This window comes from Drosophila suzukii, chromosome X (genome assembly GCF_043229965.1).
Source record: "Drosophila suzukii chromosome X, CBGP_Dsuzu_IsoJpt1.0, whole genome shotgun sequence".
In the NCBI taxonomy this organism is placed as follows: Eukaryota; Metazoa; Arthropoda; class Insecta; order Diptera; family Drosophilidae; genus Drosophila; species Drosophila suzukii.
This window is the reverse complement of record NC_092084.1, coordinates 14,561,326-14,580,727: the sequence shown is the minus strand read 5'-3', so window position 1 is coordinate 14,580,727 and position 19,402 is coordinate 14,561,326. Positions and strand designations below refer to the sequence as shown.

General features: G+C 42.6%; 6 protein-coding genes across 6 annotated transcripts; 2 read left to right on the top strand and 4 right to left on the bottom strand.

Annotated features, from left to right (window-relative positions):
• Window positions 1–108: 108 nt before the first annotated feature.
• On the bottom strand, window positions 109–826 carry Obp19c (Odorant-binding protein 19c). Its single transcript, XM_017086629.4, has 2 exons — window positions 437–826; window positions 109–361 (listed from the first exon to the last, which is right to left on the bottom strand). The coding sequence occupies exons 1-2, from the start codon at window positions 821–823 to the stop codon at window positions 149–151; spliced, it is 600 nt and encodes a 199-aa protein (XP_016942118.4). The 5' UTR covers window positions 824–826; the 3' UTR covers window positions 109–148.
• A 1,388-nt stretch (window positions 827–2,214) lies between these two features.
• On the top strand, window positions 2,215–3,606 carry Obp19d (Odorant-binding protein 19d). The gene is made up of 4 exons (XM_017086843.4): window positions 2,215–2,498; window positions 3,044–3,132; window positions 3,192–3,328; window positions 3,393–3,606. Exons 1-4 carry the CDS (start codon window positions 2,348–2,350, stop codon window positions 3,469–3,471), a joined length of 456 nt encoding a protein of 151 aa, XP_016942332.2. The 5' UTR covers window positions 2,215–2,347; the 3' UTR covers window positions 3,472–3,606.
• Pp4-19C (protein phosphatase 19C) lies at window positions 3,416–6,613 on the bottom strand. Its single transcript, XM_017086841.4, has 3 exons — window positions 6,454–6,613; window positions 4,850–5,745; window positions 3,416–4,789 (listed from the first exon to the last, which is right to left on the bottom strand). Exons 2-3 carry the CDS (start codon window positions 5,641–5,643, stop codon window positions 4,660–4,662), a joined length of 924 nt encoding a protein of 307 aa, XP_016942330.1. The 5' UTR covers window positions 5,644–5,745; window positions 6,454–6,613; the 3' UTR covers window positions 3,416–4,659.
• Window positions 6,614–6,886: 273 nt separating this feature from the next.
• On the top strand, window positions 6,887–9,674 carry LOC108019115 (uncharacterized). The gene is made up of 4 exons (XM_017086840.4): window positions 6,887–7,175; window positions 7,240–7,384; window positions 7,447–8,453; window positions 9,152–9,674. Exons 1-4 carry the CDS (start codon window positions 6,999–7,001, stop codon window positions 9,335–9,337), a joined length of 1,515 nt encoding a protein of 504 aa, XP_016942329.2. The 5' UTR covers window positions 6,887–6,998; the 3' UTR covers window positions 9,338–9,674.
• Gip (hydroxypyruvate isomerase-like protein Gip) lies at window positions 9,606–10,579 on the bottom strand. Its single transcript, XM_017086842.4, has one exon. The coding sequence runs from the start codon at window positions 10,498–10,500 to the stop codon at window positions 9,706–9,708; it is 795 nt and encodes a 264-aa protein (XP_016942331.2). The 5' UTR covers window positions 10,501–10,579; the 3' UTR covers window positions 9,606–9,705.
• Window positions 10,580–11,362: 783 nt separating this feature from the next.
• LOC108019231 (uncharacterized) lies at window positions 11,363–14,853 on the bottom strand. Its single transcript, XM_017087030.4, has 2 exons — window positions 14,619–14,853; window positions 11,363–14,556 (listed from the first exon to the last, which is right to left on the bottom strand). The coding sequence occupies exon 2, from the start codon at window positions 14,514–14,516 to the stop codon at window positions 11,529–11,531; it is 2,988 nt and encodes a 995-aa protein (XP_016942519.3). The 5' UTR covers window positions 14,517–14,556; window positions 14,619–14,853; the 3' UTR covers window positions 11,363–11,528.
• Between the last annotated feature and the right edge of the window lie 4,549 nt (window positions 14,854–19,402).

Here is a 19,402-nt window from a genome sequence, read left to right as displayed (position 1 = left end):
TGTATCAGTGTACATCAACAGATCTTCACCAGAGCATCTTTTACGTTGTAATGAATAGTATGGCCCATATACTTGGAGTATGGCTAACATTTCCTCACTTTAGTTACATTTTAGTAGTTAAATTTTAGTAGAAGATAATCTGATTGCTCTACCAGACCAGTTTCACGTTGTTGCGCTCCAACTGGCGACCGATGCACTGGTTGAAGAAGTGGGCGTTCTCGCAGGCGTTCTTGGAGGAGACGCCCCGGTTGCAGGCCGAGGCCATGCTGCTGCTGACGGCGATGGCCACCTTGTTGTCCTGGGTCACCAGGCTGGTCAGCTTCTCCACCTGAGCAATGTTCAGCTTGTTGTTGTCGTCCATCTGGGGATTGTAATGGATGGAAATTAGAGAGGGGTCAAGCCCATCTTCCCTACATCTGCCCGCGATTCCACTCACCAGTTTGATCTTCTTGAGCACGCACTCCGAAAGGCACTTCTCCTTCTCGCTGGGATTGGACACCTTCATCAGCGGACGCTGATCCCTGGGAAGATTGAGCTTCTCGACGCACTCCCTCCTGGCCGCGCTGATCATCTCCTGAACCTGCGGCAAGTTGCGATCGATCACCGTCCAGATGGGCTCTGATCCGGTTTTGGGCAGCAGCTTGGTGAGATCGAAGGCCTGGTTCTGGCCCTGGATGCAGTACATCTGCAGGAGCACTCCCATCACGATCGTTATCAGCGGAATGGCGGATGGATTCATCTTTGCACCGGCTTGTTCTTTGGGTTTTGACTTGATTGGGTTCTTGGTTTCTTGGCTTATATAGTTGCCCATCGCCCGAAACATATTCTTCGGCACATGTCTTTTCTCCGCTTGATTTTGCTGATGACAGCGATTTTTCCAATGTCAAGTCCATTATTCTCAGTGCCGCCCCCCCCAAGTCACGCTCCAAAGACGATCTTTTACTTCGCCAACACTACCCAGCAAATGTGTCAGTTCTCTTTAGGTAATGGAAATCGCATTAATGTATGTAGATATTTAATCTGACAACCTATAGAAAAACTCTCAAGGAAATGGTCTTTGCACACGAAAGTTTGTAAGGTATATTTATTATTGATCACTATTGTCACTGCTTGCAAAGGTATTTAAAAAAAAAATCAATTTTGTAAGTAGTGATTATGATCCAAAGCGACCTTTCGTTTCCCTAGGAATCAACAAGAAATGTAAAATTAAAACAACTTTTGAGGGCCTATTTCAAAATATTGAAAATTTCTTTTTTTTAGAGAACGCTCTATTGGCAAGTACCATAATTAATATCTATACCTCATCAATTTTATTCCTTTTTTTTAGTTTAGATTTAAATTTATATTTTATTCATGAATTAAAATTACAAAATATGTGCCTGAATAATATTATATTATATTCTTATTAAATTTAATGAAAGACGGAAGTCATTTGATTAAAACTCGATAACAAGGGAAAACACATATTAAACTATGCCTTTTATACATATATATAATTCTAAAAGTGTTCAGTTATTATTTGAATTAAGGCAATTTCGTACTTGTTAATATCGAAAACTAGCAAACCTTCTTCAACCTTATAGCACTAGAAAATTGACATGCAACATGCTTGCACGATATTGGAAATAGTCCAATTTTAGCAGTTCGATTGCACAATATAGATTGCGTGCCCTGAAACTTCCACTCGGTGGAAATAGCAAATAGAGTGTCCAATATACAGAATATACCAGTGAATTATCAGACAAACTGGGGAAACAGACAGGCAACAGATCAAGGGTACATTATGGGCTAAACGGCCAATTTGCCTGGCTGAACTCAGTGCGGGATCGGGAATCCATATAATAATATAATAGCTGCATGGCCACGCCAGTCACAATCACTCATCTCACCCAGAGCTGTTGATCGATTTAATTACAAGCGGTACTTTGCATTTTGCATTTTCCATTTTGCAATTTCATTTCCATAGCTATTCCCAATTCCAGTGATTTCATGCCAGTCACCAATTAAGCAGGTAAGTGGAGATCGGTGGGCCATCTCATCTCGCAGCTCGAGCGGAGTGTCACTTGTTCACACGATGCCCAGTCGAGGGCATCTCCGGCGGATCCCGTCCCATCCCGTCCAGCGCCGCGGAGTGGAGTGGTGTCATGTGCTGCCCATGTAGTTCATAATTGCGGGTAATTGCCGGAGCTGCTTGAGACGCGGCTGCCGGAGATTAGCGATTGATCCGATCTGCCAAGTCAATCACGGGACCCGGCATTTGGATGTTGCTCCTATAAAACGCCGGTGTCGCCAGCCATTCGCATCCAAGTCAGAGTTCGTACGTCGCGCAGTTCAATCGCATATCGAAATGTCGCGTCTGGTCAACAAATCCGTCCTGATCCTCCTGGGTCTGGTGTGCCTGCTGGGAGCCGCCTCTTCCAAGCCGCACGAGGAGCTGACCAAGGACCATGTCACCGAGCTGGCCAACGAGTGCAAGGCTGAGACGGGCGCCAGCGATGGTGGGTAGTCCAGATGGGCATAGCCAGGTTTATCAGGATGCGGAAGATCCCAAAAATTATACCAAGGAAATGATTTATTAATAGTCTCCTGGAATTTTCTAAAAACATCTTAGGGTACCAAAGTGGATATCCAAGTATTAGGACTTTTAGGACTTCGCATCCTGGAAGAACCAAAAAAAATATATACAAAATTGATTTATTAATTAATTTTCTGAAACGTTGTAAGGGCAATATTTATTAATAATCACCTGGAATTTTACAAAAACTTGTTAGGGTACCATAATGGATATCCAATTGTCAGGACTTGTATGAGAATGAGGAATATACAAAAAAAATTATCAAGAATTATATCCAAATATAAAAATTCTACTTATTCATAGGATTTTTATCAGGATGGGGAAGATTAAAAAAAATATATCAATATATATATATATATATATTGTAGAAAACACTTGTTTAATACCAGGGTATTGGTACCCTAAACATATTTATAAGCAGATTTTGAAATCGTCTTAAACTTAACACAACTCACATATCCATTACAGAGGATGTGAAACAGATGATGGACCACGAGGAGGCCGAGGGACACGAGGGCAAGTGCCTGCGCGCCTGTGTGATGAAGAAGTTCCAGATTGTGAGTGCTGCTCCAGTGATCCAGCGATGATTGGCGGTGACCATCTTCTCCTTTTGCAGATGGATGAGTCCGGCAAGCTGAACAAGGAGCACGCCGTCGAGATGATCAAGGCCATGAGCAAGCACGATGCGGAGAAGGAGGATGCCCCCGCCGAGGTGGTGGACAAGTGCGAGGCCATCGAGGCACCCGAGGATCAGTGAGTAGTTTGTCCCGCCTCCTATTCGGCTCACAAGCCTCCACAATCCCCTTATCATTTTCAGTTGCGACGCTGCCGTCGCTTATGAATCCTGCCTGTACGAGCAAATGAAGGAGCACGGACTCGAGCTGGAGGAACACTGAAAACCGATTTGAGGCCCATCCTGAACCCGTTACTGAATCACAAGCGCCCCCTCTGAAATATAACCATCTTTTTTTTTTAAATGTAAACCTATGACTAGTCTTTAAGTAACTGATAAAATGAACTGCAGAAGATAATGGTTATTGGATTGTGGCAAAAGTGAGTTGGGAAGGGAATATTTTGGATGGCCTTTCTTGGGCAAAAGAAAACATTAGCATTACCATGCTAACTATTCGGAATTATAAAGGTATAAGTGTTTTTTATTTTCCTCGCGGTCCTGAAAACATACGGAACACTTGCTCAATTTCGTCCTCAGCTTACAATCTTTATTTTAAATATAAGTTATATAATTACTTGTATATAATATCCCAATCTGGGGCGTACTTAAAATTTCTTACATACTACGAATTACTACAGAACTTTCTTCGTATCTGGTCTTTTCCAGCTGTAATCTTGCTGAGAAGTTCCGTAGCTGGCATGCATGCAAAGTCGTTCCTAAATCTGTAAACATATTGACGACCTAACACTTCTCCTCCTAGTTCCTTTCTAACTCTGCCGACTTTATGCAATCTGTCGGCCAATATAGCTTATTGCTTTAACCTACATGTATGTGTATAGTAAGTGGACCGATCTCGGGGGAATTCGCATCGAGAAGACGGCAGTTACGGGTGTGAATGCAAGCCGTCTGCGTCTGCGCCAGGCGAATTCGGAGGAGCCTCGGAGAAAGGTCATTAATCCTATTAGTTAGTAGCTAGATGCAATACGCAGGTTGCATAGGCGATCCACAATGATGTTGATCTCTTCGCTCACACGGAACACGCAACAGCACAAACAGCCATCAAAAGAACGCGAATTGCAGATGAAACACAGAGGTAAAATGATGGTTAAAAAAAAAGTATATATGTAAGGTATCTCGAAAATATATGTAAAACTGAAGGTGGAACTGTGTCTGGCTGCTCGGGATGCACATGCAGTCGGTCGCTCGCCGCCGTTTGATATCCTAGCTTACGTGTATGTTACAAATGTTTCTCCTTGCACCTGCAGTTGCGGTTCGTGTTTGTTTTGTTTTGTTTTGCTTAGGCAGGCTGGCAGTTTGTATTTTCCCTTTATATATTGTGCCTGCCACCAGAGGTGGCCCCGCTCCGCGTCCGTCAGCGGAGCCGGAGCGGGTTGCGGCGACTGCGCCCGTCTTAGAGGAAGTAATCCGCCTGGGGCTTCTTCGAGGGTATTCCGCGACTCTCCTGCGGAGCTGCCTCGAAGATGACAAAGTCGCGGTGCAGGTACTCGTTCAGCTCCAAGATGGCAGCCACATTGCCGCAGCTGCAAGTGAATAAGATAGTTACTAAATTAATTCGATCGGTTTGCATGCAGTTAACTCACCGATAGCAGTAGTTGGGCGCCGACCAGACGGTGAGGACAGTCTCGTTGAAGTGCCACTTAAAGCCCTCCATCACCAGCTGGTGCGCACGGCAAATCATGTCGATCTCGTTGGTGCGATTAAACTGGGAGACCACGTCCGAGCCAAAGAGGTAGCCAGCGCCGCGCGGCGACACGCCCCAGCCGGTCTGGTCCTCCGGATCGCTCCACAACAGATCGCACATGGGCCCGTCGTGCGGCACCTCCTGCTTGCGATCGATGCTGCGGATCTGGTCCAGGTACTGGATGGACGGCGACAGGCCACCGTGCACGCAGAATATCTTGCCGTCGATGATCGCAGACAGGCTGAGGTAGTCGAAGATCTCCGTGCAATAGCGCCACACGGCCGTCGAGCCGTATTTGCGCAGGCACTCGTCATAGAAGCCGTACACCTGGGTGATCTGGCGAGACTCATGGTTGCCGCGGATCAGTGTAATGCGGTCCGGATAGCGCACCTTCAGCGCCAGGAGCAGCAGGAACGTCTCCACGCTGTAGTAGCCGCGGTCCACAAAGTCACCCATAAACAGGTAGTTCTTCTCGGGGACATCACCGCCAACCTTGAACAGCTCCTTCAGGTCGTAGAACTGACCGTGGATGTCGCCGCACACGGTCACCGGTGAGTCCACCCGCTGCACATTGCCCTCCTCCACAAGGATCTCGCGCGCCTTGGCGCACAGGGCCTTAACCTCGTTCTCCTTGATGATCTCGCAGCGTTTTAGCTGCTCGATCTGGCGGTCAAGGTCACTGTAGTCGGACATCTTCACCCGGAGGATGGCGGCAGCCGAGGCGACGGGATAACGGTGAATCGGACTGCTGTCGTTGACGGGGCGGAGGGACAGCGTCTTATGTCGTTCACCGGGCTGGAGTGGGTGGTTCGCAGGGGGCAGCAGAATACCAAGAGGGAGAGATCAATATAAAAGGCACAATGAATATCCGTTTGTATCGATTGCTAAAGCAAAAGTGTGGTACATTTTTTGATTGATCTCTAAAACATATTTTGTAATAAATACCCCGTCTTTGACACTTGTTGAAGAACTTACAAACGTTAAGAAGTAACTTCTTCGATACTTATAGGAGGTACGATGGGAAAACGACTAAATATCGTTATCATTAAGGTATTTAGCAGAGACTAGGCTATCTCGAAGTCGACTATATATATAGTTATTCCCAGTTTATGATGCTTTTTATAAATTAACCATATGGATTTGTTTTTTATAGAATATTGATCACATATTTCGTGACCGCGAGTAGGGTATTCCAAAGTTTCAAACGGGAACATTTCTAGAGAATTAACCACTTAAACTTTGTTTTTGTAATCTGACCGGTTGAAGTCTTCGCAAGATATATATGCAGTGTATGTACGATGTAGGGTATCCCTTCGTCGACTATAGCGATATTTTTTGTTTGTGTTTCGGTTTTTGCATGCGCTGTGCGTGCGTCTGTGTGCGTCGGCTTTGTGCGGGTCTTGTGTGTGTGTGGCTTGTCGCTGGCCTTTTCCGCGCGCGATTTTCACCGTCTGCCGTGGTTTTCCCGGCTTTCCCGACCGTTTCCGCGGAAACGCTACTTACTCAGCGCAATGCTTGGGCTCGCTCGACAATCCTTTGGCTGGTGGCTCGGTTCTCGTGCTCGCGGTTCCGTAAAAAAAATGAAAACTCAATTTTTTTATGCCGTGCCAGTAGTCACATTCGATTGTCTTGATGTTTTTACGGCATGTATTCGATAGAGTCGATAGCATCGTTCTTTAACCATTTTTAGCTACTTATCGATACTCGATAGTTTTACACCTAATATCGATTTAAATACTGAAATCTGAAATATTTTCGTCGCGTTTATAGAATTTTAAGGATTTCTCTGTTATTAAGAAAGTGCAGCATACCGAAAAAGCGCAAAATTTCATATAAAATCACCGGGAAACACCCCTGGCCGGAAAAGTGAAAGTGGCACGGTGTTGCCAGACCACGCCAGAATAATTTCGTGTTTTTGGGAAAGACGATTTTACTTGTTGCCTATCGATATCGCTCCACTGGGGGCTTTTATAAAATGCCGCCCCAACCTCCGCCCCCAAACCATTTAAACACAATTGTGAAATCAAAACACTACGCACTCGTGAACCATGTCCACCTTTGGAGCTGATGTGGACCAGGTTTGGCCCGCGGTCACCGGGGATTCCCTGCCGCTGACCGATTTCGGACGCAAATTGCTGAAGGATTGCCGCCAGGTGAAGAAGCCCGTTGCTGGAGACAATGACTTGAAAAATATGATGGCCAAATCCGAGGAGTTTCCTCTGGAGGTGGGTGGTACTGGCAGTCAATCCAGGTGGTCGCTATTTCAAGATTTCTTTGCGCATTCTCCAGTTTGGTGTGCAAAGTGTCCGGGTGAAGAGGCAATCTCCTCTGCGGCTGGCCAGGATCAACGAGGAGGTGGCCTCCGCTTATCCGGTGATACACGAACGCACCCTGAGCCTCTACCTGCAGTATCTGGAGCACAAGTGCCATTGGGGTGAGTAGCCCTCCTCCTCCTAAATCATCTCAAACTGATGCATTTCCCACTTCTGGATGCAGGGAACTCCAAGGAGAAGCCCATCTACAGATCACTATCCCTCTGTGGATTTGTGCAGCGCCTCCTAGAGAAGCGCTGCGCCAGCTTCTTTGCCCGCAACGACAAGTTCCTGCTGCTGAGCGGTGAGACGGGGGCCAGTGGCTTTGAATCAGTAGGCACGCCGGAGGAGAAGGCACCCCTGGTGCTGGCCGACGTCCTAAGCTACGACGACATTAAGTTGTCCGCCCTGCTCTTCGTGAGCTCACACACGGAGTTCGTCAACGAGGGCGAGCGGACCAACTGCGGTCACGTTGACTTGAACACCAAGACGTTGGAGCGGACAGGCGTTATCGTGGGCATGATTGGAGCCCGCCTGTCACGGCGAAATCTAATGGAGTTCCAGGACATTGTCATTGCACGCCAGCAGAATACGCGGGAAAACGGCTATGGGATGGCCTTGGATGAGTCGACTGGAACGCGAAAAGAGGACTACCGGCGCCTGTGGCGCGGATTCTATGCCACGCGGGATCTCATCCACGGCGAGGCTGTCATTGACAACAGACGCTTCGGACCCTCGAGGAACAAGCAGGACGTCTTTGACAACCTGGTGATGAAGCGGCGCTACGCCATCAGCTTCGACATGCTGCTGCTGGAGGCGCAGGCGAGGGCTCAGCGCGCCAAGAAGTTGGCCTACATCCATGTGGTGGGCTTCGGCCTGGGCGTGTGGAAAGCGGCTGCTCAGCAGGAGCGCATCTTCCTGGAGACCTTCGAGCAGCGCATGCGCACGCTGGGCAACAAGCTCAATCATGTGGGCCTCGTGCACTTCTCCTGGTTTTCGATCACCGACTGCGGCGGTCTGCGCAACGGATCGCTGGTGGAGATCCCTGGCCATCCGAAAGACGGCATAAGAGTGCTCATTTCCAAGCGCAATCCCGCACGAAAGTTGACTGACCCTGAGCACGCCGGCATGCTGCTGGTGGTGTCCTATGCCTGGGACGGCAACGCGCTGCCCGGCAACGAGTTCTGGATGGTGAGTAGCTTAGCAATATTAACAAAAGTCATTTTAATGATTCCAACGAAGTGGCATTTATCATTTACACTTACCGAGTAACAAGGCAGCAATAGGATTTGGTATCATTACAATGTCAGAAATCAGAGGTCTTTCCCATAGCATACCTTACTGAACTTAAAAAAAATAAATACATTTTTTATCTTAGGACATATTGTGTAAAATTATCATACCAAGCCCTAGCCACAAAACTAAGATAAGGACCGACCTATCTGAAGAATGGTTTTCAAAGAAGCTAAAGCCTTGTTAAATTTATGCGGTTTTTTGGTTTTTGTATATCTCATTATCTATATGAAAGCTCTTTATAATGAGGACAATCACTATCAGCTTAGACATTAGTTCGCTTGTAATCTTATTTTAGTTTTGAATACGTGCTAATTGCAAACAGAAATAGAGTTAAACAACAATTCCGTAATCATTTACTCACTTATCAGTTATTCAGAGTTTAACCTTTGGGGAAAGTGACTTGACATTTAGCACAATAGCTATAAGGCAGCATCATTCAAATCCGAACTTTACATTCTTTCTTTTTGAACTGATTGAAAGCAGATTGTAATTAAAATAAAAATAATAATCTTTCACAATATGCAATAAAATGTCAGTAATAATACGTGCATTCTCCCTTTACTAAAACTTTTTTGAAAATTTTTTCGTTTCAGAAAATGCTCAAGTCCACAGGCGACTCCTCGACAGCCTGCTCCACGTTGGTGGCCGAGCTGCACAATCCGTACATCAACACGGTTTTCTGCAACGGGGACAACCTGCACATCGCCTCCCCAGAGCTCGGCGTGCTCCACATCGCGGAATATGCCAAACGGGTGATTCGGAGCGAGAGTGACGGCTGACGAGATATGGGAATCTGCCGACTATCTAATCTTATCTTATCCTATACGCGCAGCTACTGTTTTATTCCACACTTGCTGTAGGTCAATTCCATGACCTTTTGACCGAAGCATGACAATTCCTTGAGAAGAAATGGGAACATAATATGAATTTAAACAAATTTGATAATTTTGAATAGGGAATGCAAGATAAAACTTTTATCTTTTGAAAGGAGCTAGAACCATTGTAATAATACACGAAAATGCCTTGGAAAAGCTCAAAACAGAGTAATAGAATGAGAATATTGGTTCAACCATCTTTATGTTTGTAAAAAGTGTAAATACATGTGTGTAAATGCAATCCCCAGTGTCTTTCGTGACCTTCGTGATGTTCAGAGCGTGTAGCCCAGCTTGGTGACCCAGCCCAAGCCTTCGACCGTCGTCGTCTTGGGCTTGTACTCGCAGCCCACCCAATCCTGGTAGCCGAACTCCTGGAGGGCCTTGAATATGTAGCCGTAGTCCAGCTCCCCGGAAACGTCTGGCTCGTGGCGATGCGGCACCTGAGCGATCTGGAAGTGACCGATGAGCGACTTGTACTCCTCGAGCGTCTTGGACACGTTGCCGTGCAGGTGCTGCAGGTGGTAGAGATCGGCCAGCAGCCGGATGTTGTCGGCACCCACATCGGCCAGCACTCCAGCGGCCTTGGCGTACGAGTTCATGTAGTAGCCGGGCACGGCGTACTTGTTAATTGGCTCAATCACGCCAATCATCTTGCTAGCCCTGAGGCTATCGGAGGCGATCTTCAGATTGGAGGTGTACGTCCTCGTGTAGTCGCTCTCCTGGCCGCCCTTGAAGAGTCCGGCAGTGAGGTGGATCTTGCCGCAGTTCACCTGGCGGGCAAACTCAATGGTGGCGTCCAGCTGGCTGCGGAAGAGCTGCTCCGATCCGGGCACACTGGTGGAGCCGAAGCGCAGCTGGTCGTCGGTCTTGTCGAAGGCCAGGTTCACCAGGCTGACCACCACGCCCGTCTCCTTGACGGCGGCCACCACGGCGCCCGTTTCGCCCTCCGGATAGGGGATCTCCACGGCACGGAATCCGCTCTGGTGGGCCAGCCTGATCCGCTCCGCGATCGTTGCCGCTCGCTCCGTGAACAAAAAGTTCAGATTCGCCGCAAACTTGAGTGCCATTTCACGGGTTTTGCGTATACGTCCCCTAATCTCCGCCTGCGTTCACGCTTGGTAAACAACTGGGGAGCGATTGCGAATACCCGTTTTTTATATTATATCTAGGGGGCTGTATTACGCAATCGTTTGTTGTCAGGCAAAAGGTTACTGCTGTGAAACCAATAAGTTTGTCGTTTGAAAAATGATAACATGATTATAATGCAATAATTTTAGTTTTTGAGCATAATACATCATAATAATTTAGAGGTATGTTTTGTATGTACTGCTTATCGGAAGCATTTTAAATATTAAATATATTATAAATTGCCTAATGTTTATTGAATTTTTAACTAAATTATTAACATTTTTTTTAACAACTTATTAATTTCATGTTTTTTCAACTTTATTTATTTATTTATTTTATCATTTCAAATCCATTAATGAATAAATAAAACACCACAATAATAACTATTTTTCTAGCGCCATCTGTTGAACGCTTTTAGAAGACTTACAGTGCAAATTTTGTGCAGGAAAATATTTAAATAAATTTATCGTTATTTATTATAGCTATAAATATGATGTTGATGATTTAAAATGAATAGAACCATAAATAATAAATGACTGCACAAATGTATTGTATTAATTAAATATTTAAATATAAATATTTAAATATAAAATATTTAAAATAAAACTATAAGGTACATTTATTTGTTGACAAATTTTCGCATTTTTCGAAATGGCATTTTAAATTGCCAATGGATTGGAAATTAAAACGAGCTCAACGGAGTATGACATTACTCATTACAATGACCAACCGAGCGCCGAGGGAATCAAAAAATTCTTCTTTTAGGTAATTAATTCACCCATTCAAAAACAGCTTTAAAAATTCAGATTCCAAAAGGCTTAATTTTATATTATAGAATTTACAAAACCTAATTTAGCTGCTTATGTAACAAGGACAAGATTCTGAACATAAAAAAAGAGATACTGGTAATTTAGCTGTGCTTTGAGAAGGGCCTCCTAACGAAGGGCGACCGGAAGTTAGAATTCGTTTACAACTGTTCGTTTACAACCTTCGAGGTCCAGCAGGCAACGTCACATCTACTGGTGGCCACTGCTACATCGGCGACCTTGTCGAGATCGGGTTTTCTGATCAATAAACGAACGCCACAATGGAGTCGCACTTCGGCCATGATCTGCTCATTGGTGAGATTGTCCATAGCTAGAACATTGGCCAGATCCGCAGAAAGACCATCTATTACCATCGGACTCGCTCGATTCGTCAGACTCGCAGGTTCAGATGGGTAATTGTTGTTTGGACATGGGGTCCATCCTGCCAGTGAGAGTTCCTCGTCCTCCTTCGCCTCCTGTGCGACCTCCATCTCGCTGGCATCGTGACTGAAAATTTGGGACCTGTAGATCTCAATGAGTTCCTCATCCCCCTCGCTTTCCAAGGGCTTCCTGATCGTCTTCGGTAGCTTGGATTCCTCCTCAACTGTGGTATCAATGCCCTTGTAATTATTGGTAATATCGTTGTTATCCATACACTGGGTACTGTCTATGTCTATCTGTTTATCCATGTTAGAAATATTGTCCTTGTTATTGTTATCGTTGTTATTGTTATCGTTATCTTTGGACTGAGTATTGTCAATGAGTTCCACGATTTCCAAGGGCTTCCAGATCGTCTTGTTATCGTTGTTATTGTTATCGTATGTATCTACGACATTGTCATCTATGGACATATGGGAAAGTTTACCTATTATATCCAGTTTAGCACTCAACCCGTCATTGTCCAGCTGCAGCTTTTGGATTCTCTCCCTAATGAACTTTGTTCTGGGCGACTCCAATGCCGTTTGCTGGCCTTCTTCAAACAGCTTGACTCGGTCCTTTACGCTCTCAAATCCCCCTGGTCCTTCGACATCAGAATTTCCTTCGACATCAGATGGTCCCTCGATATCCGATGGGTCTTGGATATCAGATGGTTCTTCGGTATCATATGGTTTCTCCTTCTGCAATGGCTTTTGCTCAGCCAGCAGTTGTTTGATCTCCAGCAGTTGTTTGATCTCCAATAGTTCTTTGATCCCCACTGGCTTTTTGTTCTCCAATGTCTTCTTCTGCATTGGCTTCTGTTTAGCTACTGGTCTTTGACTAACCAATGGTTTTTGATTAACCACTTTGATCTCCAAAGGTTCTTCGATCTCCACTTGTTTTTTGTTCACGTGTGGTTTTTTTTTCTGCCAGGCCTTTTGTTTAACCAAGGGTTTGGCGATCTTCAATGGTTCTTCGATCTCTGGTTCCTCCGGTTCTTCGAACTCGTCCGATTCTTCGATCTCCTCTGGTTCTTCGATCACCACTGGCTGTTTCTTCTGTTTAGCTACTGGTCTTTGACTAACCAATGGTTTTTGATTAACCACTTTGATCTCCAAAGGTTCTTCGATCTCCACTTGTTTTTTGTTCACGTGTGGTTTCTTTTTCTGCCAGGCCTTTTGTTTAACCAAGGGTTTGGCGATCTTCAATGGTTCTTCGATCTCTGGTTCCTCCGGTTCTTCGAACTCGTCCGATTCTTCGATCTCCTCTGGTTCTTCGATCACCACTGGCTGTTTCTTCTGTTTAGCTACTGGTCTTTGACTAACCAATGGTTTTCGATTAACCACTTTGATCTCCAAAGGTTCTTCGATCTCCACTTGTTTTTTGTTCACGTGTGGTTTCTTTTTCTGCCAGGCCTTTTGTTTAACCAAGGGTTCGGCGATCTTCAATGGTTCTTCGATCTCTGGTTCCTCCGGTTCTTCGAACTCGTCCCATTCTTCGATCTCCTCTGGTTCTTCGATCACCACTGGCTGTTTCTTCTCCCGAGGCTTCTGCTTACCCGCTGGCTTTTGGTTAGGGACGGGCTTCCGGTTAACCACTGGCTTCTGTTCAACGACTGCCTTCTGGTTAGCCACCGGCTTCTGGTTAGCCACCGGCTTCTTATTAACCACAGGCTTCTTGTTAGCCGCAGGCTTTTTGTTAACCACTGGCTCCATAAGCTCCGATGGCTCCTCAATCTCCACTGGCTCCATAACTTCTTTTTGTTTCTTCACGGCAGCCTGCATTATTCCAACAGTGTTCAGTTTACGGTTGCCCCTGAGTAATGGCTTTTTTTGACCTGTCTTGACCTTTTCCTGCACTTCGATTGCTTCATCGTCTGAGGAATATACAATATCCATGGGAGAAAGATCATCCTCCAGTTCCATGGCATTGTTCTGAAAGAAAAGAGAAGCCTTATCCTCATGGACCCGAGGCTGAGTCCTGCCCAGCTTTGGCGAAATGGGTTCTTTCTTCCCCTTCTGCTGTCTTCCGAGTACCGGCTTTCGTTGAGTTTCCAAACGACCCTCGACTGCGGGCCTTCGAGGAGTTTCCAAACAATGCTGGATAGAAGGATTTCGGGGAGTTTCCAGACGATCCTCGACAACCGGCCTTCGTGCAGACATCAAACCATCCTCGACATTCTCTCGAGGAGTTGCATTTACCTCCCTTGCGATCGTGCGAGTGGCCACCAAAGGCTTCCGTTGGCGTAGATGAGCGAAGGGTCTGGCACTTTGTGGAGTGTTGGATCGCGAGGCACCCACACCTATATCCTGTTGGCCACGGGCAGCCAATGGATCGTACTCGGAGCAGTCGGCCTCATTGTAGTTGGCCGTGAAGAAGTGACGGAACCAGACTGCAAATTCAAAGTTATCCGTGAAGCGACCCTTGATCAGTTGGTCCACCGGGATGGGGGTCAATACCTTAGCCCGATTAAAGCAAATCTGGAGTTCCTTGAAGTTGGCAATGTATTCATATTCCTGATTCGAGAGGAACTTGACGCGGTTCAGATTGACCAGTCCGGGAAAGAGCATGTCCATCATGTGGCAGTAGGCAGCCCCGGTGCACAGGTGCTCGACCTTGCTGATCCTGCATTGGAGCGTGTCGTTGCACCACTCCAAAATGTCCTGACGTGTCCACTGGACCGACGAGTTTTTGGTGACGGTCACGTTACGGGCCCGGATGAATCTCGACATTTCGGTTTGATGTTGTTCAGGAAAGTCTGTCCTTGTAGAGCTATTCCATTGAATTTATAAGTAATTGTATTCTTGAGTGGTCTCGTGTTATTGTTCACTCACCTGACGTTTGTATATCGACGGGAAAGAATAGGTTTTTGGTGCAAAGTCTAGCACCGAAATTATAATCGTTGAACTGCTATAGATGCTTTTAAAATTCCGAATTACTTGTATTGACCCCGTTTCAATGTGGAAATAGAGTAAAAAGTATTCTACGGAATTGTAAAAACTTTTAGAAATGTGTTCTGTGAAACTGTGTAGTTTACTGTAGGACGTTTTCCCGAATAATGATTTTCTAACCGGCGAACACAGCCCACATCGGTCGAAAGATTGACGTTTCGTTTCAAGGCCCACCTGATTTGGAAAAATTGTACTTTGTTTTCCGGTGAAAAATTGCCGTTTCGTTCCAAGGCCCACCTGATTTGGACACATTTTATTTTGTTTTCCGGTGACCATTTTCAGGAAAATATCAAGTAACTCGTTTTTTATGGCAAAAAAAAGGTTACAATTTTTGTCAAAAAATTCAAAATTCAGATTTTTGTCAAAAATTCGACATTTTTTTTTTGGTTTTTCCATTGTAGCTCAGCCAAATCAAGGCGTACAGCTAAAAGACCGACTGTTTTAAACAGCTTGCTTAATATGCTAACGATCCTCATCATTCTTAGGAAAATTTATTTTTTGACCAATTTTCTCTTTTTTGTATCACATTTTTTCGAAAAATGGCAAAAAATGAAAAATTTTCAGGTTAGAATGCCAATCGATTGGAAATTAAACAACGAGCTCAACGAGGTATGACATTCCTCATTCTGACTTATATTTTTGTTATGGCAGCCAAAAAACTGACCTTTTTTGGTGAAAAAAAGGGTTCAAATTTTGTCAAAAATGCAAAATTCAGATTTTTGTCAAAAATGAGAAATTTTTATTTGGTTTTTCCATCGTAGTTCAGCCAAATCAAGGCGTACAGCTAAAAGACCAACTGTTTTGAACAGCTTGCTTAAAATGCTAACAATCCTCATCATTCTTAGAAAAATTTATTTTTTGACCAATTTTCTCATTTTTTTGGGTTTCATCACTTTTTTTTTAAAAATGGCAAAATTTCAAAATTTTCAGGTTAAATTGCCAAAAAGACCGACTGTTTTGAACAGCTTGCTTAAAATGCTAACAATCCTCATCATTCTTAGGAAAATTTATTTTTTGACCAATTTTCTCATTTTTTGGGGGTTTCATCACATTTTTTCGAAAAATGGCAAAAAATGAAAAATTTTCAGGTTAGAATGCCAATCGATTGAAAATTAAACTACGAGCTCAACGAGGTATGACATTCCTCATTCTGACTTATACTTTTGTTATGGCAGCCAAAAAACTGACCTTTTTTGGTGAAAAAAAGGGTTCAAATTTTGTCAAAAATGCAAAATTCAGATTTTTGTCAAAAATGAGAAATTTTTTTTTCGGTTTTTACATCGTAGCTCAGCCAAATTAAGGCGTACAGCTAAAAGACCGACTGTTTTGAACAGCTTGCTTAATATGCTAACGATCCTCATCATTCTTAGGAAAATTTATTTTTTGACCAATTTTCTCATTTTTTGTAGGGGTCTCATCACTTTTTTTCGAAAAATGGCAAAAAACGAAAAAATTTTAGGTTAGAATGGCAATTGATTGAAAATTAAACAACGAGCTCAACGAAGTATGACATTCCTCATTCTGACTTATACTTTTGTTATGGCAGCCAAAAAACTGAACATTTTTGGTGAAAAAAAGGGTTCAAATTTTGTCAAAAATGCGAAATTCAGATTTTTGTCAAACATACATCGTAGCTCAGCCAAATTAAGGCGTACAGCTAAAAGACCGACTGTTTTGAACAGCTTACTAAATATGCTAACGATCCTCATGACTTTTTGGATCATTTTTTTTTTTGACTAATTTTCTCAATTTTTGTAGGGGTTACATCAATCTAGTCAAATTTGTAATAATTTTTAAATCAATATACATATATTGTAAATTTAAATTGGGTTTTAATTATGTATATGCTAGTAAGAAAAATAAGTATTAAAAACTTAAATAAATGAGATTTTTTTTTCTCAGGTCAAAAGGAAATTTAAAATTACCTATAGTCATTGAAGTAAATGAGATATATCTAAATAATATAAATATTTTAAGTTTACTTACGACTTGACGCTCACGGGCATTAACACTAATACTAATTTATGTGCCTTGCGAAACGATTACATTCAGAATAAACTATTGGGAATTATTAGATATTTAAATCCAGAATGTGCTTAATGTGAGAACTTTTTCAGAACGAACGTTCTTAAATGGTAAGGATGGAATCGTTCTTAAATCAAGGCTCTTTGTACTTAATTTTAGCACGGTGTTTTTTTCCCAAGTGTACTCTCAAAAAAACATAAAATGATTTTTATCAAGTCAAACTAATTTATTTTAAAAAATTTCGAACTAAGAGAAAAAAACAATCAACTCCAAATTCAGGGAGAGTACTGTTTGCAAATCAAATTTGAGTTTGAGCCACGTAATTTGGCCTTTAAAAACCAGCACTCCATTTCAGCTGGCAATCCAATAGCCATTGCCTGCAAACAATTCAATACTTTTGCCAAAAAGCTGGACAAGGATTAGGGAAATTGAATTGGTTTGTCTGACCAGGCAGATTCGGGCAACCCCATGTGGGCAATTTAAATACAGGACTTTTCGCAAAATATAGAAAAAAAAGAGGGAAAATATTCTGAAACGGACATGTCATTGCCATTGTGTTTTAGTTGGCATAATAGCACAAATAAATTGCGCAAATATATGGTCTCTAAATGCTGAGGAAGCCGCACAAAATGTTCAATTGTTTCGGGCATTTTCCCCTGGATCAAACCATTTTCGTTTCCATTTTCCACAAATGCATTTCCCCATACGGTTACGGACAATAAACAAAAGCAATTAAATTTGTAAAATTTCGCAACGAGTGAAAAGTGAAAAGTGCAATGTGCAATGTGCTACCTGTGTCCCTGTTGATTAGCCAGATGCTGTTTTGGCAGTTGGCCTTTATATTTAGAATTGATTGCATTTAGCATAGAAATTGGATTGCAAATCCAGGCGACACAGGCTGGCTTTCAGCAGTCGTGGCAGGTGACTTTAGTTAATGAGAAAACCAACAATTAAAATGGAAATTGCATTTCCACGATGTGCTGTCCAAAGATTAGCAGCCAGTCTAAAAGCTGGCAAATACCATTCTACTATTCATTTAATATTCTTTTAGTTGTTCCCCTTAATTTACGATTTTTTTTAGAATATTTTAAATCAATATATCATTCTGTCGACCTATCTCCCAGAAACTGAATATTATTTAGAATTTTAAAACGTTCCAATGATTTTATTATGTCCGCATAAAAGAGCCTAGGTCACCAAATTGAAAATTTATCTTGTGTTTCGCCCATATTTATTTAGCCGGATTCGATCGGACGTTGAACAGTTTGGAAATTCATCGAGTGGCACGTATTTTTATGGCAATTTGCATCGAATCGAATCAAACACGAATATATTACACGAGCTTCGGTCCGGAAATTTTCATTCGTGTTTGTTTTTTTTTGTTGTTGCTGGCATCGAATCGGAAAAGTGTGAAAATCAGCCAAACACCAACTTGACCCACTTTGGCAGATTGAACCACAACACATACCACACTTATCCGAAAAAGAATTCAATGGCTGAAGGTCTTTAGTTCTCTATCACCAGAAGTATTTGTAAAAAATGTATCGAACATTCTTACAGTTTCTTTTAAAATAATGTGTAATGCGTAGAGTTTTTGACCAAGTGCCACATAATAAGTTTAGTTTATTTTCATAGCATATCCATTTTAAAAAAGTTTCCAAGATTTAGTTTTCAGAATTATCTTTTTATACACTCAAAAAAAACGCATCCTAAATTCAAGCGCGATTTGTTCTTGATTTCGTATAGTATTTTTTAGGCTTGTTTTTTGCTGCGGGTTCTTGAAACAAGAATAAATCGTTCTTAAGCCCCGAGTCATCTGAAAATGTGCTTGATTCAAGAACATTATTCAATAAACAGGACAAAACAAACCTAAAGAATAATAAACCTAAGGTATAATGTATTAATTGTTGGCTTAAGATTATTTCACACATCATTTGAAAAAAACTTGTACTTAATAATGAACAAATCGGATTACCTTTGTAAAAATAATAATACAACTTTCATTCTAATGCCTTTTTTTTATTTTATAATTATTTTATATTTATGAATCAGAATGCGTTAAGAAAAATTCGTACTTAATTTAAGCATAATAAGTTCTTGGTTCAAGGACATTTCTTACTTGATTTTGCGCGAAAATGTTCTCAAATTCAGAATGCTGGTTTATGAATGAAACATTTTTGAAATGAAAAAATAAGCCCATTTCGTACTTGTGGCTTTTTCAAGCCCAGTTAAGCTTGTTTCTGAGTATACTCTCAAAAAGGACTTACTGAAATGCTATAATATCTTTAAAATGTAATTAAAAATCGACCGTTTGGAATAGAGATACAAAAACGATTTACCTTTGTTATTGATGGTATTATTACAGATACGAATATATAAACAACATTTGAATTTTCATAATTCCAACATATTCTGGATTGGATTTGTATGAAATGGGATTGGGATTTTGTTGGATAAAAAAACGAAATTACATTCGATAGGGAAACCCCAAAAATGTTCTAAGTTACTTAATGTGTTTTTAAGGGTAGAGATTTAAGTAGATTTACGTTTGGATGCGAAACCATTTGCAAAAGGACTTTAAAAATATTTTGTGGCATACTTTTGTGCACCTTTCAACGCAGATTTCGAGCAGGTAGAGTTTT